At 36.1% G+C, this 18,164-nt stretch overlaps 2 protein-coding genes across 4 annotated transcripts in view; both read right to left on the bottom strand.

The window, feature by feature from the left end:
* Positions 1–2,638: 2,638 nt before the first annotated feature.
* Positions 2,639–13,069, bottom strand: LOC121406355 (receptor-type tyrosine-protein phosphatase alpha-like). Of its 3 annotated transcripts, XM_041597390.1 has the most exons (9): positions 12,981–13,069; positions 10,317–10,561; positions 8,508–8,607; positions 7,792–7,865; positions 6,591–6,719; positions 5,502–5,630; positions 4,135–4,289; positions 3,611–3,746; positions 2,639–3,331 (listed from the first exon to the last, which is right to left on the bottom strand). In XM_041597390.1, exons 3-9 carry the CDS (start codon positions 8,569–8,571, stop codon positions 3,116–3,118), a joined length of 903 nt encoding a protein of 300 aa, XP_041453324.1. In that variant the 5' UTR covers positions 8,572–8,607; positions 10,317–10,561; positions 12,981–13,069; the 3' UTR covers positions 2,639–3,115. The 3 variants fall into 3 exon arrangements, with proteins under 3 accessions (XP_041453324.1, XP_041453322.1, XP_041453325.1); XM_041597388.1 differs by lacking the exon at positions 12,981–13,069 and having other exon boundaries at positions 10,317–10,696; XM_041597391.1 differs by lacking the exon at positions 12,981–13,069 and having other exon boundaries at positions 10,375–10,696.
* Positions 13,070–13,943: 874 nt separating this feature from the next.
* LOC121405887 overlaps positions 13,944–18,164 on the bottom strand; it is a 31,050-nt gene continuing 26,829 nt past the window's right edge. Inside the window, exons 4-8 of the mRNA XM_041596877.1 lie at positions 17,395–17,565; positions 16,668–16,790; positions 16,149–16,439; positions 14,734–15,168; positions 13,944–14,084 (exon numbers count right to left, since the gene is read on the bottom strand). Of these exons, the coding sequence (XP_041452811.1) occupies positions 13,972–14,084; positions 14,734–15,168; positions 16,149–16,439; positions 16,668–16,790; positions 17,395–17,565 (1,133 nt within the window). The 3' untranslated portion in view covers positions 13,944–13,971. The remainder of the gene's footprint in view (positions 14,085–14,733; positions 15,169–16,148; positions 16,440–16,667; positions 16,791–17,394; positions 17,566–18,164) is intronic.

The following is an 18,164-nucleotide window of genomic DNA, read 5'->3' as shown; positions in this document are numbered from 1 at the left end:
CACTGAGACATCATTGTATACCACTGAGACACCATTGGGTATATGGTATACCATTCATCATACCAGTCGTACCATTATGGAGGCACATACTACTGAGACACCATTGAATACCACTGAGACACCATTGTATACCACTGAGACACCATTGGGCGTATGGTATACCATTCATTATACCAGTCAAACCATTAGAGGCACACACTAATGAGACACTATTGAATACCACTGAGCCACCACTGTATACCACTGAGACACCATTGGGTGTATGGTATACCATTCATCATACCATTACAGGCACATACTACTCATACACCATTGAATACCACTGAGACACCATTGGGTGTATGGTATACTATTCACCATACCAATCATACCATTACAAGCACATACCACTGATACACCATTGAATACCACTGAGACACCATTGAATACCACTGAGACACCATTGGGTAAATGGTATACCATCCATCATACCAATGATACCATTACAAGCACATACCACTGAGACACCATTGGGTGTGTGGTATACCATTCATCATACTAATCATACCATTAGACACATACCACTGAGACACCATTGGGTATATGGTATACCATTTACCATTAAATAAACTACCAATTACCATTAAGAACTTACCATTGAAACACCACTTAAATACCATTCGCGTACCATTTACCATTCAGATCACCATTCAACTACCATTCGGCACCATTCAAATACCATTGGCGATTTTTATAAGGGTACAACAGTTTCAAGTCCTTTATGTAACAGGCCCCAGGTGATTTATTCACGCAGGTAAAGCGGCCATGGAAGCAAGGTGAATTTTTTTTAAATTAAGTGGTGTGGACATCACACCACATATCCACTGATACTGATATCGCATATCGTAAGAAAGGCCAAAGTCTATAAGAATAATAAAAACACATTAGGTTATATAGTTTAAAGTACGCCGAAAATACCGAATTTTGAACATACACCTGTACAAAAAACCCAGTAAAAACAGATGTTTAGTGTTATGTAGTATTAATATAACTTCCTGTTATCCTTTCAGTCATTCACCCTCACTTGTTTACAAACTCCCCCAATGTCATCTTAGAATCCCAAAACCCCCAATACCATTTAACTGCTAAGCCTTGACCATAAAAAGACCAACCCTCAGTGACGTCAGCTAACTTCATGGAAGAAGTATGACTCACACTCCAGCCCTAGTCACTTGCACAGAGCATCACCACACCCCTTATACCAGAGAAAGTTTGATAGACAGTTACCCGTAGACCAATCAGAACAACTTTAGATCACTCCCACCTTTAATAGTTACAACCCCAAAACAAATGATATAAATAAGACTTCTTGATTGTTAGACAGAGAGAACACCAACGATAGAATACTAGACCCACATTTATCCAGATAGACTGACTGACTTCAAGACTTAGACGTCCATCGAATATTATATTAACTTCACTCCTAATCTTAATCTTATACCTCAAAATCATATTACATTCATCTTCCTGTAACACAACATTAGGATAAATGCTGTTCATAAAAGAGATAAGATTGTTAAATCGTTTATATACCTATTATATATGAACAAATCGAGAATATTGGTGTATTAAAACTATATGCAACAAAAGAAATAAGGTTTCAGGGATTGGCATTTGATTACAGATATAGGCTAACATCAACATTCAAAAGATTACCGAAAGTGTCGTATACGTTTGTCAAAGTTTTCCTTTGATATTCAAATGCCTTCAAACTAAATATGGGGAGCATTTCCATGAAGGAATTATTTAGTATTTATTTAGTTTAGAACTAATTAGTAGGTGAACATCACTGACTAGGTGCTTCATAAAACTCCCCGGAAAGGCTTGGAACAGAATCGATATAATAAAGTCAGATGGTAATTTCAATATGTAAAAGCGCGAATAGGTTATAGAATGAAAATGAAAGTGTGAATAAAAACAATAGTTTTATAATATGTCAATTTATAGGGCGCAGTATACTTAAATTCTACCGGGTACCCATTAACGTCACCTGGGTCGAGTGCAGCACAATGTGGATACATTTTTTCCCGAAGGAATTTACGCCACGGCTAGGATTCGAACCCACAACCTTCTGTTTCAGAGTCCGGAGACTAATCCCCCGGGCCAAAACGCTGCACAATAAGTCAACGGAGACACCGAGATCTTGCAAAGGACGCGAACATCACATACACGATTTGAGAACGTTTAACCTGTTACAATGATTTAAAAAAATTAAGCGTGAAGAAAAGGCATCCTATTCCAGGTGAAAAAAATAAGCGATACTTTTGCTACATATAATGACTGATGGACATTGCCATTTTTTCTTCTTATTTTAATTCGAGTCCTTTGCAAGCATTCGTGAGCACCGTAAAAACCAAATCATCCGCTTAGTGTTTGCCTGTCCCAAAATATTCTGAATTCGACAAAAAACCCCGATAGAATGTACTTAACGTCTTGACATTACACAATAAGAACATCTTGACACAATAAGTATTTTGTTTGTTTGAAACGCAACATATAAAAATAAAATTCTATTATACTTAATGACACAAAAATGTTTCTAATATGACTATAAGTGAAATATAAACAACAAAGATAGACCCGTTTTTACTTGAGAGGAAAATGCATATGATTTAAGTTTGATAATAGAACATTTTGTTTTTTTTACGGTCAATGAAGATAAATTCATGGGGATTGAGGTTAGAATACGTAGTATCTTTTTTATGATAAGAAAATGAGCGTGCGAAGCGGCCAATCTTTTTATACATCGTTTACTAGGTTGAAATTTAATAATTGACGCGCACACTTTATGCTTGCGCGCATGTTGGAACATGTTTTTGTGGGGGGCGGGTAGTAGAGGCTGTTTTTCTGCCACCCTTTCCCAGTGCAGCAACGATTCCCTTCTCACAAAATAATACTCCAAAGATGTAAGAATATATTTCTTTCAAAAAACAGGTAACTGGGTATAGAATGAATACAATTTGCATCAAGAGTAGACTTACTGCCTTTGAAAAATGAATTTAAAAAATGAATTTTAGAACACCTACAATATAACATAACCCATAAACACCATTAAAGAGTCTTAATCCAAAAAGGATTATTTTTCTGTCTTCAGTGGGGTATACACTCCTTTATCGGGGGCGCCCTCTTGCAGTTGTGCGTATACATGCTCACTCTCACCGGAACCTGGGGCCAGAGGGGAATCGGCATACGTGTAAGTGTGATCGTTCGGCGAGACCTCGGGAAACGGTTGCTCGTACTCATGATCTCGAAGATATTCTTTGATCAGCTCGTAGATGAGCGAATATTCTTCCTGCATTACAAGAAATAGAAAAAAATGCATGCGCATGAATAACGCTAACCCTCACAAACAATACAAAAAGCCAGCCATAGTCACACATCCACTCACATGCATTTTACACTCGGTGCGCACATGACCAAATACATGTACTTACAAATGTAGGCCTATGCGATTTCACACTTTTCTAGACACCGGCGTTCTCACACAAACGCACGTACACACTCTCACTCCATCCGAGACACACGCACTCACCGCCCCCACACACATGCACACAGTACTCGTAAATGTTACCTCGGTTTGTACGAAATGCATCCTTTCACTTCTGAGCATCTTCACTACGTGAAAGACATCAACAGCGCCCTCTTCGTTTACTTGTGCGATGCACTCAAGTGTGCTACAAAATACGCCAGTTCGGCCAACTCCATTCCTAAAGATATGTAAATGTGTTAACAGAGTCATCACTATGCCTTCACATTTAAAAAAATAAGTAAATAAAAAACAACAAATTAATACCAGCATTAATCGTACTGTAAATTGGTCTACAAAGCTTGCAAAAAATTATTTTAAAATGATTTAATGTTTTAATATTCTTTTTACCTGTCCTTAGAAAAAACAGGCATAAGAGTAAGTTCATCCATAAGCGTGGACAACACAGATTAGACAACCCAATTATCGGATCCACTCAATTGATATTACGGTAAAATCATCATAGTGTAAAGTGCGGGAAAAAAGATACAGTGGTAAACACTTTTGGGGAACTAGGAATGCAATCGTATTACAACGATGCACAGTCATGGTTGATCTCCATTACTCACATGCAATGAACAAGTACTGGGAACCCTTCTCGAGATCGTTCTAAAGTTTCCTGAACTTTTGTCATCAGATTTACAAGTTGACGAGCTCGATTCGCTTGCTGCTCGGCCTCATTTGGCCATTGTAAGAACTGGTACTGCTTCACAACATGACGAGCCTAAAATGAGTATTAAAACATATTCATGATATCTGTAAATTTTTAAGGTACTATTTGATTCATCATTAAACATTGGCACCCAAAAATGTTTCATTCAAGAAAAATTGTATGAACATTATTTTAACCATTTTGTTATTCAAAACTCCTGAGAGAGTTTGCAGATGAAAATAGATCACTTTCTTAATAAAAAGGAATTGCAAGTAAAGAACTGCTATTTTTTAGGTACACTCGAATATTCTAGAATGTCTCGATAAGTTATCTTACAGCAAGTAATTCAATGGTGGAATACCACATTAACTTCTGTTGAACTCCTTTTCGCATCATCAAGATATTCAAGGATATTTTAGCTCAGTGACTATGATCGCCCATCGCAACTCAACACCACTTTCATCATCACCAGCTTTATGGGCTTTTAACTCAAGAACTCTTTGCCAGCCAATTTGGATCACTATTTGGACTTTAGGACTATCATATTTTGGATTAACCAGAACTGTCTATACCTTCCAACGGGAGTTTATGTAAGCAACTTTTTGATTATTTTTTATATTTATTGTAATACAAATTAAAATACACTAATTAAATTTACTTATTAACAAATGTTACTTCATCAAACAATTTCCACACAACTCGATTTTAAGAATGTAATGTGTCAATGGCATTCATCAAGTCGTATTATACAATGTCGACTACGACGTACTCAAGTAATTTGCATATGATTACAGGGCCCTACATTCTGAGTATTTCTACTTGTTCATAAAATTTACATGAATTTTATATACTATCTATTGTTTTTAATTTGTTTAATGTCACCTTAGTTATTTGATCAATTATTTTAATGTGCTTCTATTATTGTGAACTTGTAATTTGAAACGCTTCATGCGAGCTATGAGTATAGATTTTTTTAGAGTTCTTTGAATTCATCCATATCCCAACCAGTTTGGACATATTCCACCCCCTTTAAATAACAAAGCAAGTGCCCATAATCTTGGGTCCGTTTCATAAAAGAGTCAAAACAACGAATTTTTAATAATAATTTAAAGCTAACTAAATGATTTAATCATATTGGTAAATATCTAATCGTAACATAAAATAAGCCGTATTTATAAAACGGGAGCCAAAAATGCACTTAAATTGAAAAGGAGCGATAGGTAAACAAATATTTCAATTTCTTAATGAGATTTTATAAACTTGAAAGTTGAAGAAAGGGTATACCTTTGAATTATTTCTGGTAACTTGCATCTCCCTCTCTATCAGTCCTTCGTTCTCTGAGACAGACACCGTAGTGACAGAAAAGGATCCAAAAATGGCAACACCACTGTCCAACCAGTATTGGGCACAACTCTAAAGGGGTTAAGATAGGCAAACATGTAAGTTAAATTTTATTGACTAATAACTTGCATATCCACCGACTTTCATTATCGATGCAGTCATCACACTTCTTCTCTACTGTTAACTTGAAAAAAATAACGATCATCATAATAAAGTGATAAATGTAGCAAGTAACATTCAAGATTTGAGATGCTGGTAGACGAATAAAACCTAAGTTGATAAAATTATTCCATGGGATTTTTAACACAACACCAACAGTGCCGTTATAACACCACATGGTGTTAAACAAACACCAGGATTGTCTTGTAAGTTCTTCCCAAAGCAATCAAGCATTATCCCCAATGGCCACCTCCGTTTTAATTGGGCCTATATACTTTCATTTTTGTTACATACTGCATGAGACAACGATTCTACACGTGTTATCAATGTTAATGCACAGCTTTCTCTTTAAGAGTCACAAATAATGAGATGAATATTTTCTATAGCTCTCTAGGTGCTAACATCAGAACACGAATCATATTTAGTAGCGTAAAAGATTATTTAGTAACGGACTATAACCATCATTTTGACGAAGTAAATATGAAATGTAAATTTATATCTGTGAAAGAATCTTAAGGCTCTCCACAATTAAGAGCCCATAGTCCATGCTGAAGAAATCTGAGTACAGTGTGTTCACAGTATGATCATGTAGTGGACTATGTGGTGATATATTTCACATCGTTGAAATCATTAATTTTCTCAATTTGGAGTCGAGTGTGTGTACTGATACTTTTACATGGTATGTTCATAAAGTAGCACCGTGAGATTCACAATGTGAAACGTGTGGGTTTTTTACCAGTATGAAGATGATTTCATATTTTGTTACACACTCTGAACACACTTTTAGTTACACTGTGTTCACATTGTGGACACAATGTGAACACAACTCCGGATACACTGTGGACAATATGTTCTATCCAGGAGGCCCCTCACCTTGTTACGTCTGTCATCATCGTTAAGCATGATGATAACAGTTGGTTGGTTGTAAAACACCATGTCCCAGAAATCGGCGACTGTGTTAGGCATAGGCATCTGTGTAGTTATAAACCTGTATCGAATACCCTATACATCATAAGGTGAAAAAAATCACATTATAAAGCAAGTTAAATGTTACATGATTATACAGTTGTTAGACAATCGATGTAACTGTTACAACGCAGCTATGCCATACGTACATAACACCATTCCACCCACACCCACGCACAATGTATTCCCAAAGATTTCGTGATGGATTGTTTTGGATTTATTTACCGTATGACAATCACAACAAATTACAATGTACGAAATATCAAGAATACTACACTTGAAAAGATACGGATGGATCACCCTATTCAGAGGCATTGTTATATTTGCTCCGATCTTCCAAGACTATTGCATGTTTCCTCGTGTTTTCTTGTAGGATAAAGTGTAAACATCTCATTACACTCTAAAGAAAAGAAATGTTAACTAAACATTTGAAAGGTTGGATGATTAACAACATTGTCTGAATATTGCAATTACCAATTTAAATGGTTTTACCCTACACTTCAAATGTTGGATTCAGCTTTATACAAGGTTGGATGTAACATTTGGAAAAGGTTGTCACTCCTCCAACCTTTCAAATAATTTCGAATTTTTAGTACGCTCAAGCTTTGTATAGGAATAGACATGTAAGACTTATTTCTAGTTCAATAAATAGTTCAATATGATATCTACGTTAATTCAAACAATAACTTGAATGAGTTCAGTGTATACTTCTAGAACATTTCATTTTTGACAGATGGTGACGTTCGACGACCATGAGGGTGGCATTACTAAGTTTTCCCATTCATATATGATGGGTGTATGCTTATTCCATCACGATGATGCATTTCCATGGGTGGGGGGGGGGGGAAATAATGTCTCTTGCATTCGCCTAACAGCACAACATTTTGCCAGAAGAATTGTGGTGCTTAAATTACCCCGAAAAAATATAGTGGCTCCTAATGTAGACCAATTGATGTTGAAACCACGACTAGGCGTAATCGATGGAACATACATGTAGAAATCTAATAGTGAGATAAAATTTTGTGTATAACGTTGTCTTGTACCAGCTGCTTAATTTCCTCTTAACTACCTTCATACGAAATCTCTCGATTTGAATAATTAAACTGACCTTGACGTAGCTGGCGTCGATGAAATCTGAATTTGGAGAGCATACAGACTCTAGGATGACCCGGTTTCTATCCACTGGAAGTTTATCAATATGAGGGTAAAAGAAAATATATCGATATTATTGAGAAAAAAAATGTCAAGAAACTGATGTTAATGAGAATAAAACCACTCAGTTATAGTGAACACCAAATGACATTGGAATATAGGCAATCAATGAGAGTGCTACAAATTAAAGCTGTCATGTTTATAATATTTCTTTCCTTGTCTTGAATTATTAAAGTTAAAATAAATTTGCTATCTTTTTTTTGTTTACTTTTGTATTTCATCTTAATACGGACCTGCTTACAAACTATTCATGCAGCAGGTCCTGGGAGCGATTTTTATATAGGGATTGCCGGTTTTGAAGAATATTTGAGAAGAAAACTCAAAACTGTCCCAAAAGTGAATTGGCACCGCAAGAAAAACCCAAAATAAAAGGTTTTAACTTCAAAATGAAAGATATTTTGGGTATATTTCTACTTAGCATATCCTACTTACTGCCTATGATATTGACAAGCACCCAACTCACCCATGTCAATCTTGGGAATGCTTCAGCACCCTAACACCCCCACTTCGCAGGGCAATTCCCTGCTGCTGATAGTATTTTTACCGTCTTGAAACAGGTTAGCAAACAAAGGTATTCATAAAAAACACACATTGACATTATTTTTTAATTACGTGGATGGTTGTTGGTGTTTCGACTCTTTGACCGGTTTTCTTTCTTCAACGCACTTCTTATCATGGAGGTTGAAGGACCAGGACAAACGTTTGCCAAATTCTAAAAATACAATAAAAATTAGATAAGAAAATGTATAAAAGTAATCTTAATCAAACTTGTGTCAAAGTATTTTTCAATTATTATTTTTTTTGCACCTGTATCTTCCAGCTGAAAGAAATCACATATTAATCTTGTCGCACAAATTGGTTGGAGTAAAAAACCTAATGAATAGTTGTCCAACAGATTTGCGTCATCGCTTTGATTAAATCAGGTATATTGCCACTCTTATATGCACAATGAACTACTAGCACGACCATAACTAAAATTATGTAGTACTAGGCTTTTCAGTTCTTAAGTTTACACTTGTCAAATTAATGCCTTTACTTTTATGAACATACCCTAACACCTCATCCCAACTGTTGCATGATCCGTTAAGATTGGCCTTTATATCTCAGCAATACCGCGTCTGATCTGAAGATCTGATAAGATCTTATACGATCACTATACGATCACTCCACGGTTTAGACCAAGGGTTTAACCCTAACAGGACTGGGCTATTTGAGAGGTATTGACGGGGGGGGGGGGGCATGATTCCCCCTCTTCTGATCTCGGCCGCCGTTCGAGCAATCGCGGCGAAATTTGGTACGCACATTTTTTACCACGTAAACTACAGGCCATTAAAAAAAATCGGAAGGTATTTTTGTTATTTATTATGAATAAAATATGCAAATTTATTCATGAAAAACACAATTTGCATATTTCACACCCAATTTAATTTCAAATTTTCTGTCTTTTTATAAGATGCCTTCTTTGTAATCTAATTATAAGGTTTCTACAAAGAAGAAATGCAAAAAAAACAACAACATATTTTCCTTTGTGTTTCCTTGTTTGTTCGTCTTTTGCTTATTTCCTTTTTAATTGACATTTTTACAGATCATTTAGCAATTAATCAGACCATTTAGAACGAAATATAATAACCCTTTTATGAGTTTCATCTCCCTTGACTTTGTAGACAAATTATAAAAAATGTCATTTTTTTGCAAGACATTGTCTCGTAAACAGTCATGGGGCGTCGCGATTCTATACTTGTATGTCGCGAATTTGGTCTAAAAAAACGTCATAGAATAAAGTCATAGAATCTTGCGGTTCTTTCTTATTGCGTTTCGGATATATCGCACGAAGCATTCAGGGAGGGGGAACTATGGCCCCCAGTCCTTTTAGGGTTGATCGTGGCACACATTATGACAGTAGGAACTAGGTGTAACCAATTCAGTGATTGATTTCATTTTATTTAAGAATTTCATGAAAGCTTGGACGGCCTATTTCCGTTGAGGCCCTTAATACCTCAAGTGAAAAAAATGACCAGAGGAAGAAATCATAATCAGAATTATTAGTACAACTAAAAATTACATGTCTTGAAGAATTTTGAAGATGTTTAAAATGTATGGCGAGTTGCTAGGATTACAATGATAATAGGAAGTTTTCGAACTAAGATGACAAACGCTTTCAAGAACATTGAAAATGTAATTATCAAATCTTTTCATGACAAAGAGCAAACAAAATGTCTTCGTCGAAAATTAAATTTACAAATCAAACAACAGTCCTCTCTGAACAAATGACACGTTTGCGGTTTTTTGTCAGCTGTGAAACTTACGACGAAAATGCTTTACCGGTTCCCCAATTTGTGAGTTAATGGTGATTTTTCAATGCATGTGCTGTGTTCTTAAATTTGTTCTACGTCGTAGTGCGAAAACTTCCTAATTGCTCACAAGGAAATCCTTATAGAATGTGTCAGTGTGCCTATTATTCTCAACAAAAGTGGCAAACTTTGAGACAGGTATGATGCGACGATCCCTTGAAGATTTCTCTACTGTAACCCGTGTAGGTTTGTAACTCTGATCTAAACGAGTAATTGGTAGGTCGGGCAAAGGAGCTTGCGTTGGAGATTCAATCCGCCTCCTAGGTCCAAGATTTTCATACCGCTGAGGTGATTGATCTGTTTCTTGGCCTTTATCTCGTATAAGGGATTGGAATGGAAAAGACAAACGTTAGAAGATTGAACCACCGCGTTATCACGGGGTAGTAAGTAATTATGGCATGAAAATGAGATGCGTTTAAGCCTAAATAGACTGGGCTATTTCGACGCCTAAAAAGACTGGGGGGGGGGGGGGCTGATTCAACCCCCCCCCCCTTATGATCTCGGCCGTTGATCGCGCGATCGCGACGAAAATTCGCACACGCGTTACCCATGGCATTATCTACAAAACTATAACAACAAATTCGGCAAAAATCTCATGTCTCATTAATTATGCTAATTTATGCGTAAAATCATAAGTTTGCTCTAATTAATAAAATAATGCCCCTGAAATGCTAATTTTTGTCTCACATACTCTAGATAGGCATCTGATCAAATTGATTTTTAAAAAATTCAAAATCAAATTTATTTTCTTATGTAATCTATTGTTTTCTAAATTTCTTATGTATTTCTTTGTTTTTCGACTTTTTGTTTTTATTGTTTTTTCAATGGAAATTGTTGGGGACTTTATTTTGACCATAAACAAGATAAAATTAATTGATTTTAAGCAGTAAAAGGAAAAATAATGAAACATTTATGAATTTTGGCTAAGAACACTATTTGCATTGGATTTGTACACAAATTCACGTTTTTGAGTAATTTTGGGTCTGCATGCACTTACGAAATGCTGCGTAATTTTGGAACCTCGTACCCGGGGGTCACAATTTTGGTCTCAAAAGTTGCGCGAGACTTGAAAGTAAAAAGTCAGCGAGCGACGCGGTCAAAAAATTTCGCGCAGCGGATTTATTGCGAAAAATGTCGGGGGGGGGGGCTGAATCAGCCCCCAGTCTTTTTAGGGTTAAATGAGCGATCACATACATGCCCAGTGGCGTAACTACGGGGGCCATGGGGGGCACGAGCTCCCCAATCGGCTGACTAAACAACAAAAAAAAACAGAAAAAGAAGTAAGAGAGAGAGAGGAAGAGAAACATAATGGGAAAGAAGAAATTATTATTCATTATGATGTTATATTATACTATAATTCTGTTATATTACGTGAGACACATTTTTTCATTACTTTATGAAACATAATTTGATTAGGGCCCATGTCTTCTTTGTTCCTGGTTCTCAGATTGTCTGTTAAACTTTAACGAGATATATAATTACGCTGTACTAAAACCTCCTGTTTTCAATATACTTCCTCGCACTTCAACAATAGTATGCTTCTTTTTCATGACACTTAAAGTGATTGCCACGTTTTGAGGTCTTAATATAAGACATTTCTTGTCCGCGCTTATGTTCGCATTAATTAATTGGTGAGATGTGTCTGCTCTCCAATGAATTCCTAGAATCAGTCCTTAAAAATGTCCCTTTTCCTAATATCAATATCAAAATTTTCAGGTCGCGCTTCGCGATCGCATCATTTGGTTAATTAAATACGTATCGTCTTAGTGAATTCCTACAAACAAGCTTTAGAATGCCCCTTTTCAGGTCTGAATTTCCTAATCTTTCAACTCGCGCTCGCAATATTTGATTATTGAGATGCGTACGTTAAGCATCATGATTACAATGATTTCAAGTGCTTCATGTGTTTATCTAACAAAATCAGCAAGCGCTTAGCACTCGCATTAGATGACTGTGGTGAGATATGTAATGGATTCCTTAAAATCTCCCTTTTTGGGGTCAATATATACAAAAATTTCAGATCGCGCTTCGCGCTCTCATTGTTTAGCAAGAAAGGTACGTATCATGATCACAATAAGTTGATCATAATGTCCCTTTTTACGTCTGAATATCAAAATTTTCAAACTCGTGCTTCAGTGAGATACATAACTGTTTATATATGTCACTGTCCTTAAAATGTGTCCAGTATACGTGGAAATTGAGCGCGCTCACTAGGTGACTCAACATTTTTGCTGGTGTCCCCCCACGCCGTGACCAACGGTATGACACTGCACATGCCAGTTCAGATGCTAGAGTATTTCGATCTTTTGATGACAATTATTGCAATGTTAGGCAAGCACAACCCTAAATAATTGCATCCTCTGATTGCATCCAAACTTCGGAGGCAAACAGTCGTCGACACCGGCAATGTCATTGTGCTTTACTCTCTTGACCTAGTAACGAACCAAGAACATGAAAACAGCATTACAAGGTATTTACAGAGAAAACACACATGACTGTCTGGTCAGGATATGTTCACTTTTACCTCATGTTAAATGTTGAACCTAGTGCTAAGAATATAGGTCTGTGTTTAAAAAACAAAACCACCTGTAAATCATTCATCTAAGGACCAACAGTGGAAATTTAAAACGAAATTGTTAACTTTATTTTTGGTTGAGATATTACACATAGGTGTACTGCTGCTTAATACAATTTGCCCAAAATTTGAATAACAGCTGACCCGGTGTTAACATACCAGTGGCATTGCCTTCGACAAATCCATCGTTTTTGTAAGTCACAGGTTTGGAAACCTCTTCGGGTCGATCCCTAAATCAAAGAAAAAAAAAATAATAAAAATAGACCGCCTAAAAATAAGAAATAGCAGGTGCATTACACTCACAGCATGGCAAACATGATATGAGATTCATTCCAACAGAATTTTCATAGGAACGAAAGAAAAAGCATTAAAAAGCCTAACACTGAAATTTCATCACGATTGGATGTAAACAAGGAGAGCTTTGGCAATTTATAATTTTGCTTATTTTATTTTCGTCATTATTATTTTGGAAAAAAATGACTCTTCCAAAATAAATTAAAATCGACATTGTTGTAACAATTAAGTTTTCTTATTGTTAGATTGGCAGAATTGTATGTCTGGAACAATAACATTCAATAGAATAGTAAGAACTACACGTCATTGACTATCATTTTCTTCACACATTTTTGTCCATATAACTGTTATTTTTATACATGCAGAATTGCAAATTGTCCTATAAATTCATTTTTTTATTATGTTATACCCGGTTCTAATGACATTTTCAATGTTATGCTCATTTTAATTTTCTTCTCTTGTTCATCTAGTAAAAATGTAATTCGTATAACAAGTGATTCCTTTCAATTATCGTACAATAACCACTAACACAATCAATACTACTAACTCTCTTCATCTTTGATAATACTTTCCATTTGTATCTTAATAATCATCTGAAGATAAGCAAACCCCTCTTCCTTCCTTAAAAAAAATTATCTAGTGATCAATATCTGCCCCTACCAAACCGATCCATATCTGCACATGGTCAACTGTAAAAACTTTAGGTTGCAGAACACTTTGAAAATCTCTTCAAACATAGACGGTGTTTGGTAAGTTACGTTTGCCACGTTGTCCGTATTGTGTTTTATTTTGATATGTTTTAGAATGATTTATGGGTGATAGTTTACAGTTTAAGGGAACAGTAGAGACACATCGATTACCTTCTTATTTTTACTATGATCACCAGGCCGGCAATCAACAGAAGGATGATTATTCCACTTATAGCGCCACCAACGATGGGACCAATAGTAGAAGAACCAATAGGCGTTTCTATTCAAGATAAGGGTTTATAATTATTATCAGGAAGGTATCCATTAAGATTATACGACATTTCTTCCAGCAACATTTGCTCGGTTTAAGATATAGGGATAGGCTAAGGATTATGCTAGTTTTAGGGTTAGGTTTAAGAAAGGTAAAGTGTTAAATCCAAAGTCAAAGCTAGCCATTAGTTTGTTGCATTTGCTGCAGAACAATTGTCGCCGGAAAGAAAATGTCATGGAACCATCAATTAAGAACCCGATTTTGTTGTTGCGTCAAGGCTAAACAACACAAAATGCAGTAAGAGCAATTTATTTGATAATTTTAATCCCCGTAAACTGAACAAGATTGGCTGTGTTAAGTGATCATTTGAACTCTGGGGTTAATTTGAATCCTAAAGATTGATTTATTGTTCTGATCTCAAAGAATTTTGAAGTCGAATTTGTTTTCACAGTCAAAGACAATAGTTTATGAGAGCTCAAGCAAATCAAATCTTGTTCAACAATAACAAAATAAAAAGAAAATCAAGTACTATGAAACTGCGCAGAAATCCGATAAAAGTGAAAATCGCTAAATCAATGGGTAATGTCATACTGATGTAGCCAACACACGCACAAACACAACATACAAGACTAACATTTCATCTTCTTCATGGACTCACCTACAGGTATTTCGCGAGTGGTCACACTCAAAGCAGGACCCTTTTCGCCTTCACCGTTCAGGCCATCACGAACTGCTGAAATCTTAATCTGATACGACTGACCATCATCCAGACCGGTAACGTTGTGCATCAGTATTCCTGCATCCCCTTGTCTCTTCTTCCTTGATGGCAAATTCCTTGGAGGTCCAACCATTGGAGAATTTATCCATTTTGGATCTTCTCGTTTTCTTCTTGAAGTACTCATCTCTCTCGGGACACCCGATGCGGTAATAAAGGTGACTGTACCGTTTCCATCCAAAGAGATAACGTATACGTTGTAGCCGATGACAGGGCCATCTCCAACATCAACGCCAGGGTTCCAAGAATCCCATGCAATAACCAGATAATTGTAGCCTTGCTCCGCTAACCTAGGCTTGCTGTTGAAGACCGGAAGAACTAAAGGGGCACAAATATTTCAAACAACTGTTCTATATGTGTACTGAATTTCCTTATACGGACAAGAATGAACCATGACCAAATTTGGTCCGGGTAATCCAATTTCAAAATGTGTCAAATGTCTCGAATTATGTTTCCATTAAAGCATTACTAATTACCCTGTTGTTTACCATGAAAAGGCACATATGCAAGGAACCCCTTGGCATAGGTAAATGAAGTTTCTGCAAAATTTGCAATTGGCTTTAGTCCTAATCTGCTTTAAAAATTTCCCACACTGTTAGAAAAAATAAAAGAAGTTCCTGCAGCAGAGTCTCGAGAACACCTGTAATCTTACCGAATTGCGTAATCTTACAGGAAATTGGTATTTGATGTATGGAATCTTACAAATTTCCTTGAATAAAACACCCTTTTCCCCTTTTTAAACAGACCTGTTCTGTTAAATTGCAGAAAAATTCTTGTTTTATGAATTTACAGAATGATTCTGTTATTGCTTTCTACAAAATCTTCTGTTTATTTTCTGTAAAATCACGGTTTTTTTTACCAATTTCCTGTAAGATTACGCAATTCGGTAGGATTACAGGTGTTCTCGAGACTCTGCTGCAGGAACTTCTTTTATTTTTTCTAACAGTGCACCCTATTCCTTCAATTTAATGATGCCAATGTATATTACATATTCCTGTAATGTCTGGCTGTACATTCGTCGATGTCTCTTTACACGAAGTTTGTGGATATATGGCTTGTGGTCGTGGATATAGCACATACAGAAAATCATCCACAGTGTCAAATGCAAATTAATATATTCGAAAATGCAATAAAATACCTAGCCTTTCTCACTACAAATTTCCCTTTCGTAATTTCACTTGCATGACTGTGGCGCAGAATAGTCGATCACACTCACGTCTACATATATCATGTAGATACATGAATATTTGTTGCAAGGATTATTAAAAAACTTAATTCTTAAATGATTCAGAACCTACCAAATGTCCCCTGAGGGAGCAAGCTGATATAAGCAAATCCATCGTCACTGGTTGAATTGCCAACGAAACAGTAAATTGTTTTAGTTTCTATGTCATCAATGGAAAGTGTAAAGTTCGATTGCAACGATGATCCATCGCTTGTGTCAGTAGAAGTTGCAGTAACAAAACTCTCAGCTGAGAAGTCCCCAATAGAAGCTCTCATGGAGAGGCTACCGTCTGAATCGGCATCGAATGTGCAAGAAATGATTGCCGTGCCTGGATTCGTCTTTTCTCTAGTAGCGGTAAAACGATCTTCATAAAAACAAGTGTGGAGCAGAAAAAGCAATGTTTTAATTCTGGGTTCATGACAAACGTCTCAAGAACTGTATAATGGCGATGCAAAATGCAACATATCCTGATAGTAAAATGTTGTTTGCATAATCCTTAATTAAGCAAACGGATATTGTGTACTCTTTAACTAACTCAAGAGGATTAAAAACTTTGGAATCTATATATCCATTACTTGAGGGATTTGATTACCTATTTGGCAATTGTCTCCCGACCATCGTGGATGACATGAAGTGCACCAACCCGACTCATCGTCACACGTGACGGTAGCAGCACAGTGACATGTCTTAGAACAGGACTCGAAACATCCAGCAACTATAAGATGTAAGCATAGTTCAAAGTAACTGATAATTATATTAATAATACTGATGATGATAACAATAATAATGCTAGATTAATTGAGAGCATAATGAATACCTAACCCTCTATGCTGTGAAACTACTGTTCTATATAATTCGATATATTGTTCTATAATATTGCATTTGCATTGTGTCAGCCTGTCATTTTCAACGTCTAAGATTGTGGGAGTTAGAGACATAATAAGATCGTCCAATATCGTGATCGTGAATTATGCATCTTCTTTGTTATGTAAAAAATCTTATGTTCTGAATTTTGCCTTTGAAACAGAGGATCGGGGATTCGAATCACAGTCATTGCGTCTTTGTACTCAATTGTTTCTCTCTCATTCCAGGGCACAATTTCATAAAAGTTATAATTTTGCTAACTTTGTCAAGCAATTGTAACTTTCTTGGAATCCTTGATTTGTAGCTAATGCTGGAGAGTATACAATGCAACTTGAATAGACAACTGCTGGACGGCACTGTTTGAATGGCATTATCCTGTTAGAGTCAATGCTGACTACAGTTTATACCATATAATCATTTTAATTATTCATACATAAAATGTAGAAATGGCTTACATGTAGCACATCTGTCTGGCTTTTCTGGTGATTCAGCGACAAACCCAATCTCACATTGTCCCTCTGATGATGTACAGAATCCAGAATCCTTCTCGCATTCTGACAGATCTGGACAGTTACAGAACTCGGTACAATTGATTCCATAATAACCAACAGGACAAATGGGTGGAACTGTGATGATAAAAATATTGAAAATAATGACAAGGTGCTTATATAGCGCATCCTACAATGCGCTTTGAAAGAAAATCCCATTGCTTGTTTGTTAAATGATTCCCTACAAAGGTTAGTTTAAAACAGGAATAAAATAGGCACTCCTCATAGTTCGTTTCACGGCTTATGAGCTGCATAGCTGAATCCACTATTCCCAATACGAATATTGACTAAATCAGCTAGATTATAGCCTGGTGCAATGACGATGGATGCATCAGTGGTACAACTACAGCTGTCAAATGAATAATAATTTCAGTGCCCAAAGACTACGCAAATGTTTCCACAGTAGGCCTATGTGTGAGTTTGTAGACCATAAAGTCTTTCCAAAGTATAAACTTGACTATTCTGTATTTAACAGTAAAAACCTATAAAATTTACACAGAAAAAACAAAATTATACAACCTGTATAAAATTTTATACAACCGCTGTTTACTATATGAACCTTACAACTGTAGTTTGAAAATTATACAACCCTCGGTTGTTCAAAATTTAAACAGCAGGTTGTATAAATTTTTTATACAAATTATGTTTAAAACTTGGTTTTATACAGCGGGTTGTAA

This window comes from Lytechinus variegatus, chromosome 19, assembly GCF_018143015.1.
Source record: "Lytechinus variegatus isolate NC3 chromosome 19, Lvar_3.0, whole genome shotgun sequence".
NCBI classification, from domain to species: domain Eukaryota; kingdom Metazoa; phylum Echinodermata; class Echinoidea; order Temnopleuroida; family Toxopneustidae; genus Lytechinus; species Lytechinus variegatus.
This window is presented reverse-complemented; position numbering and strand designations above follow the sequence as displayed.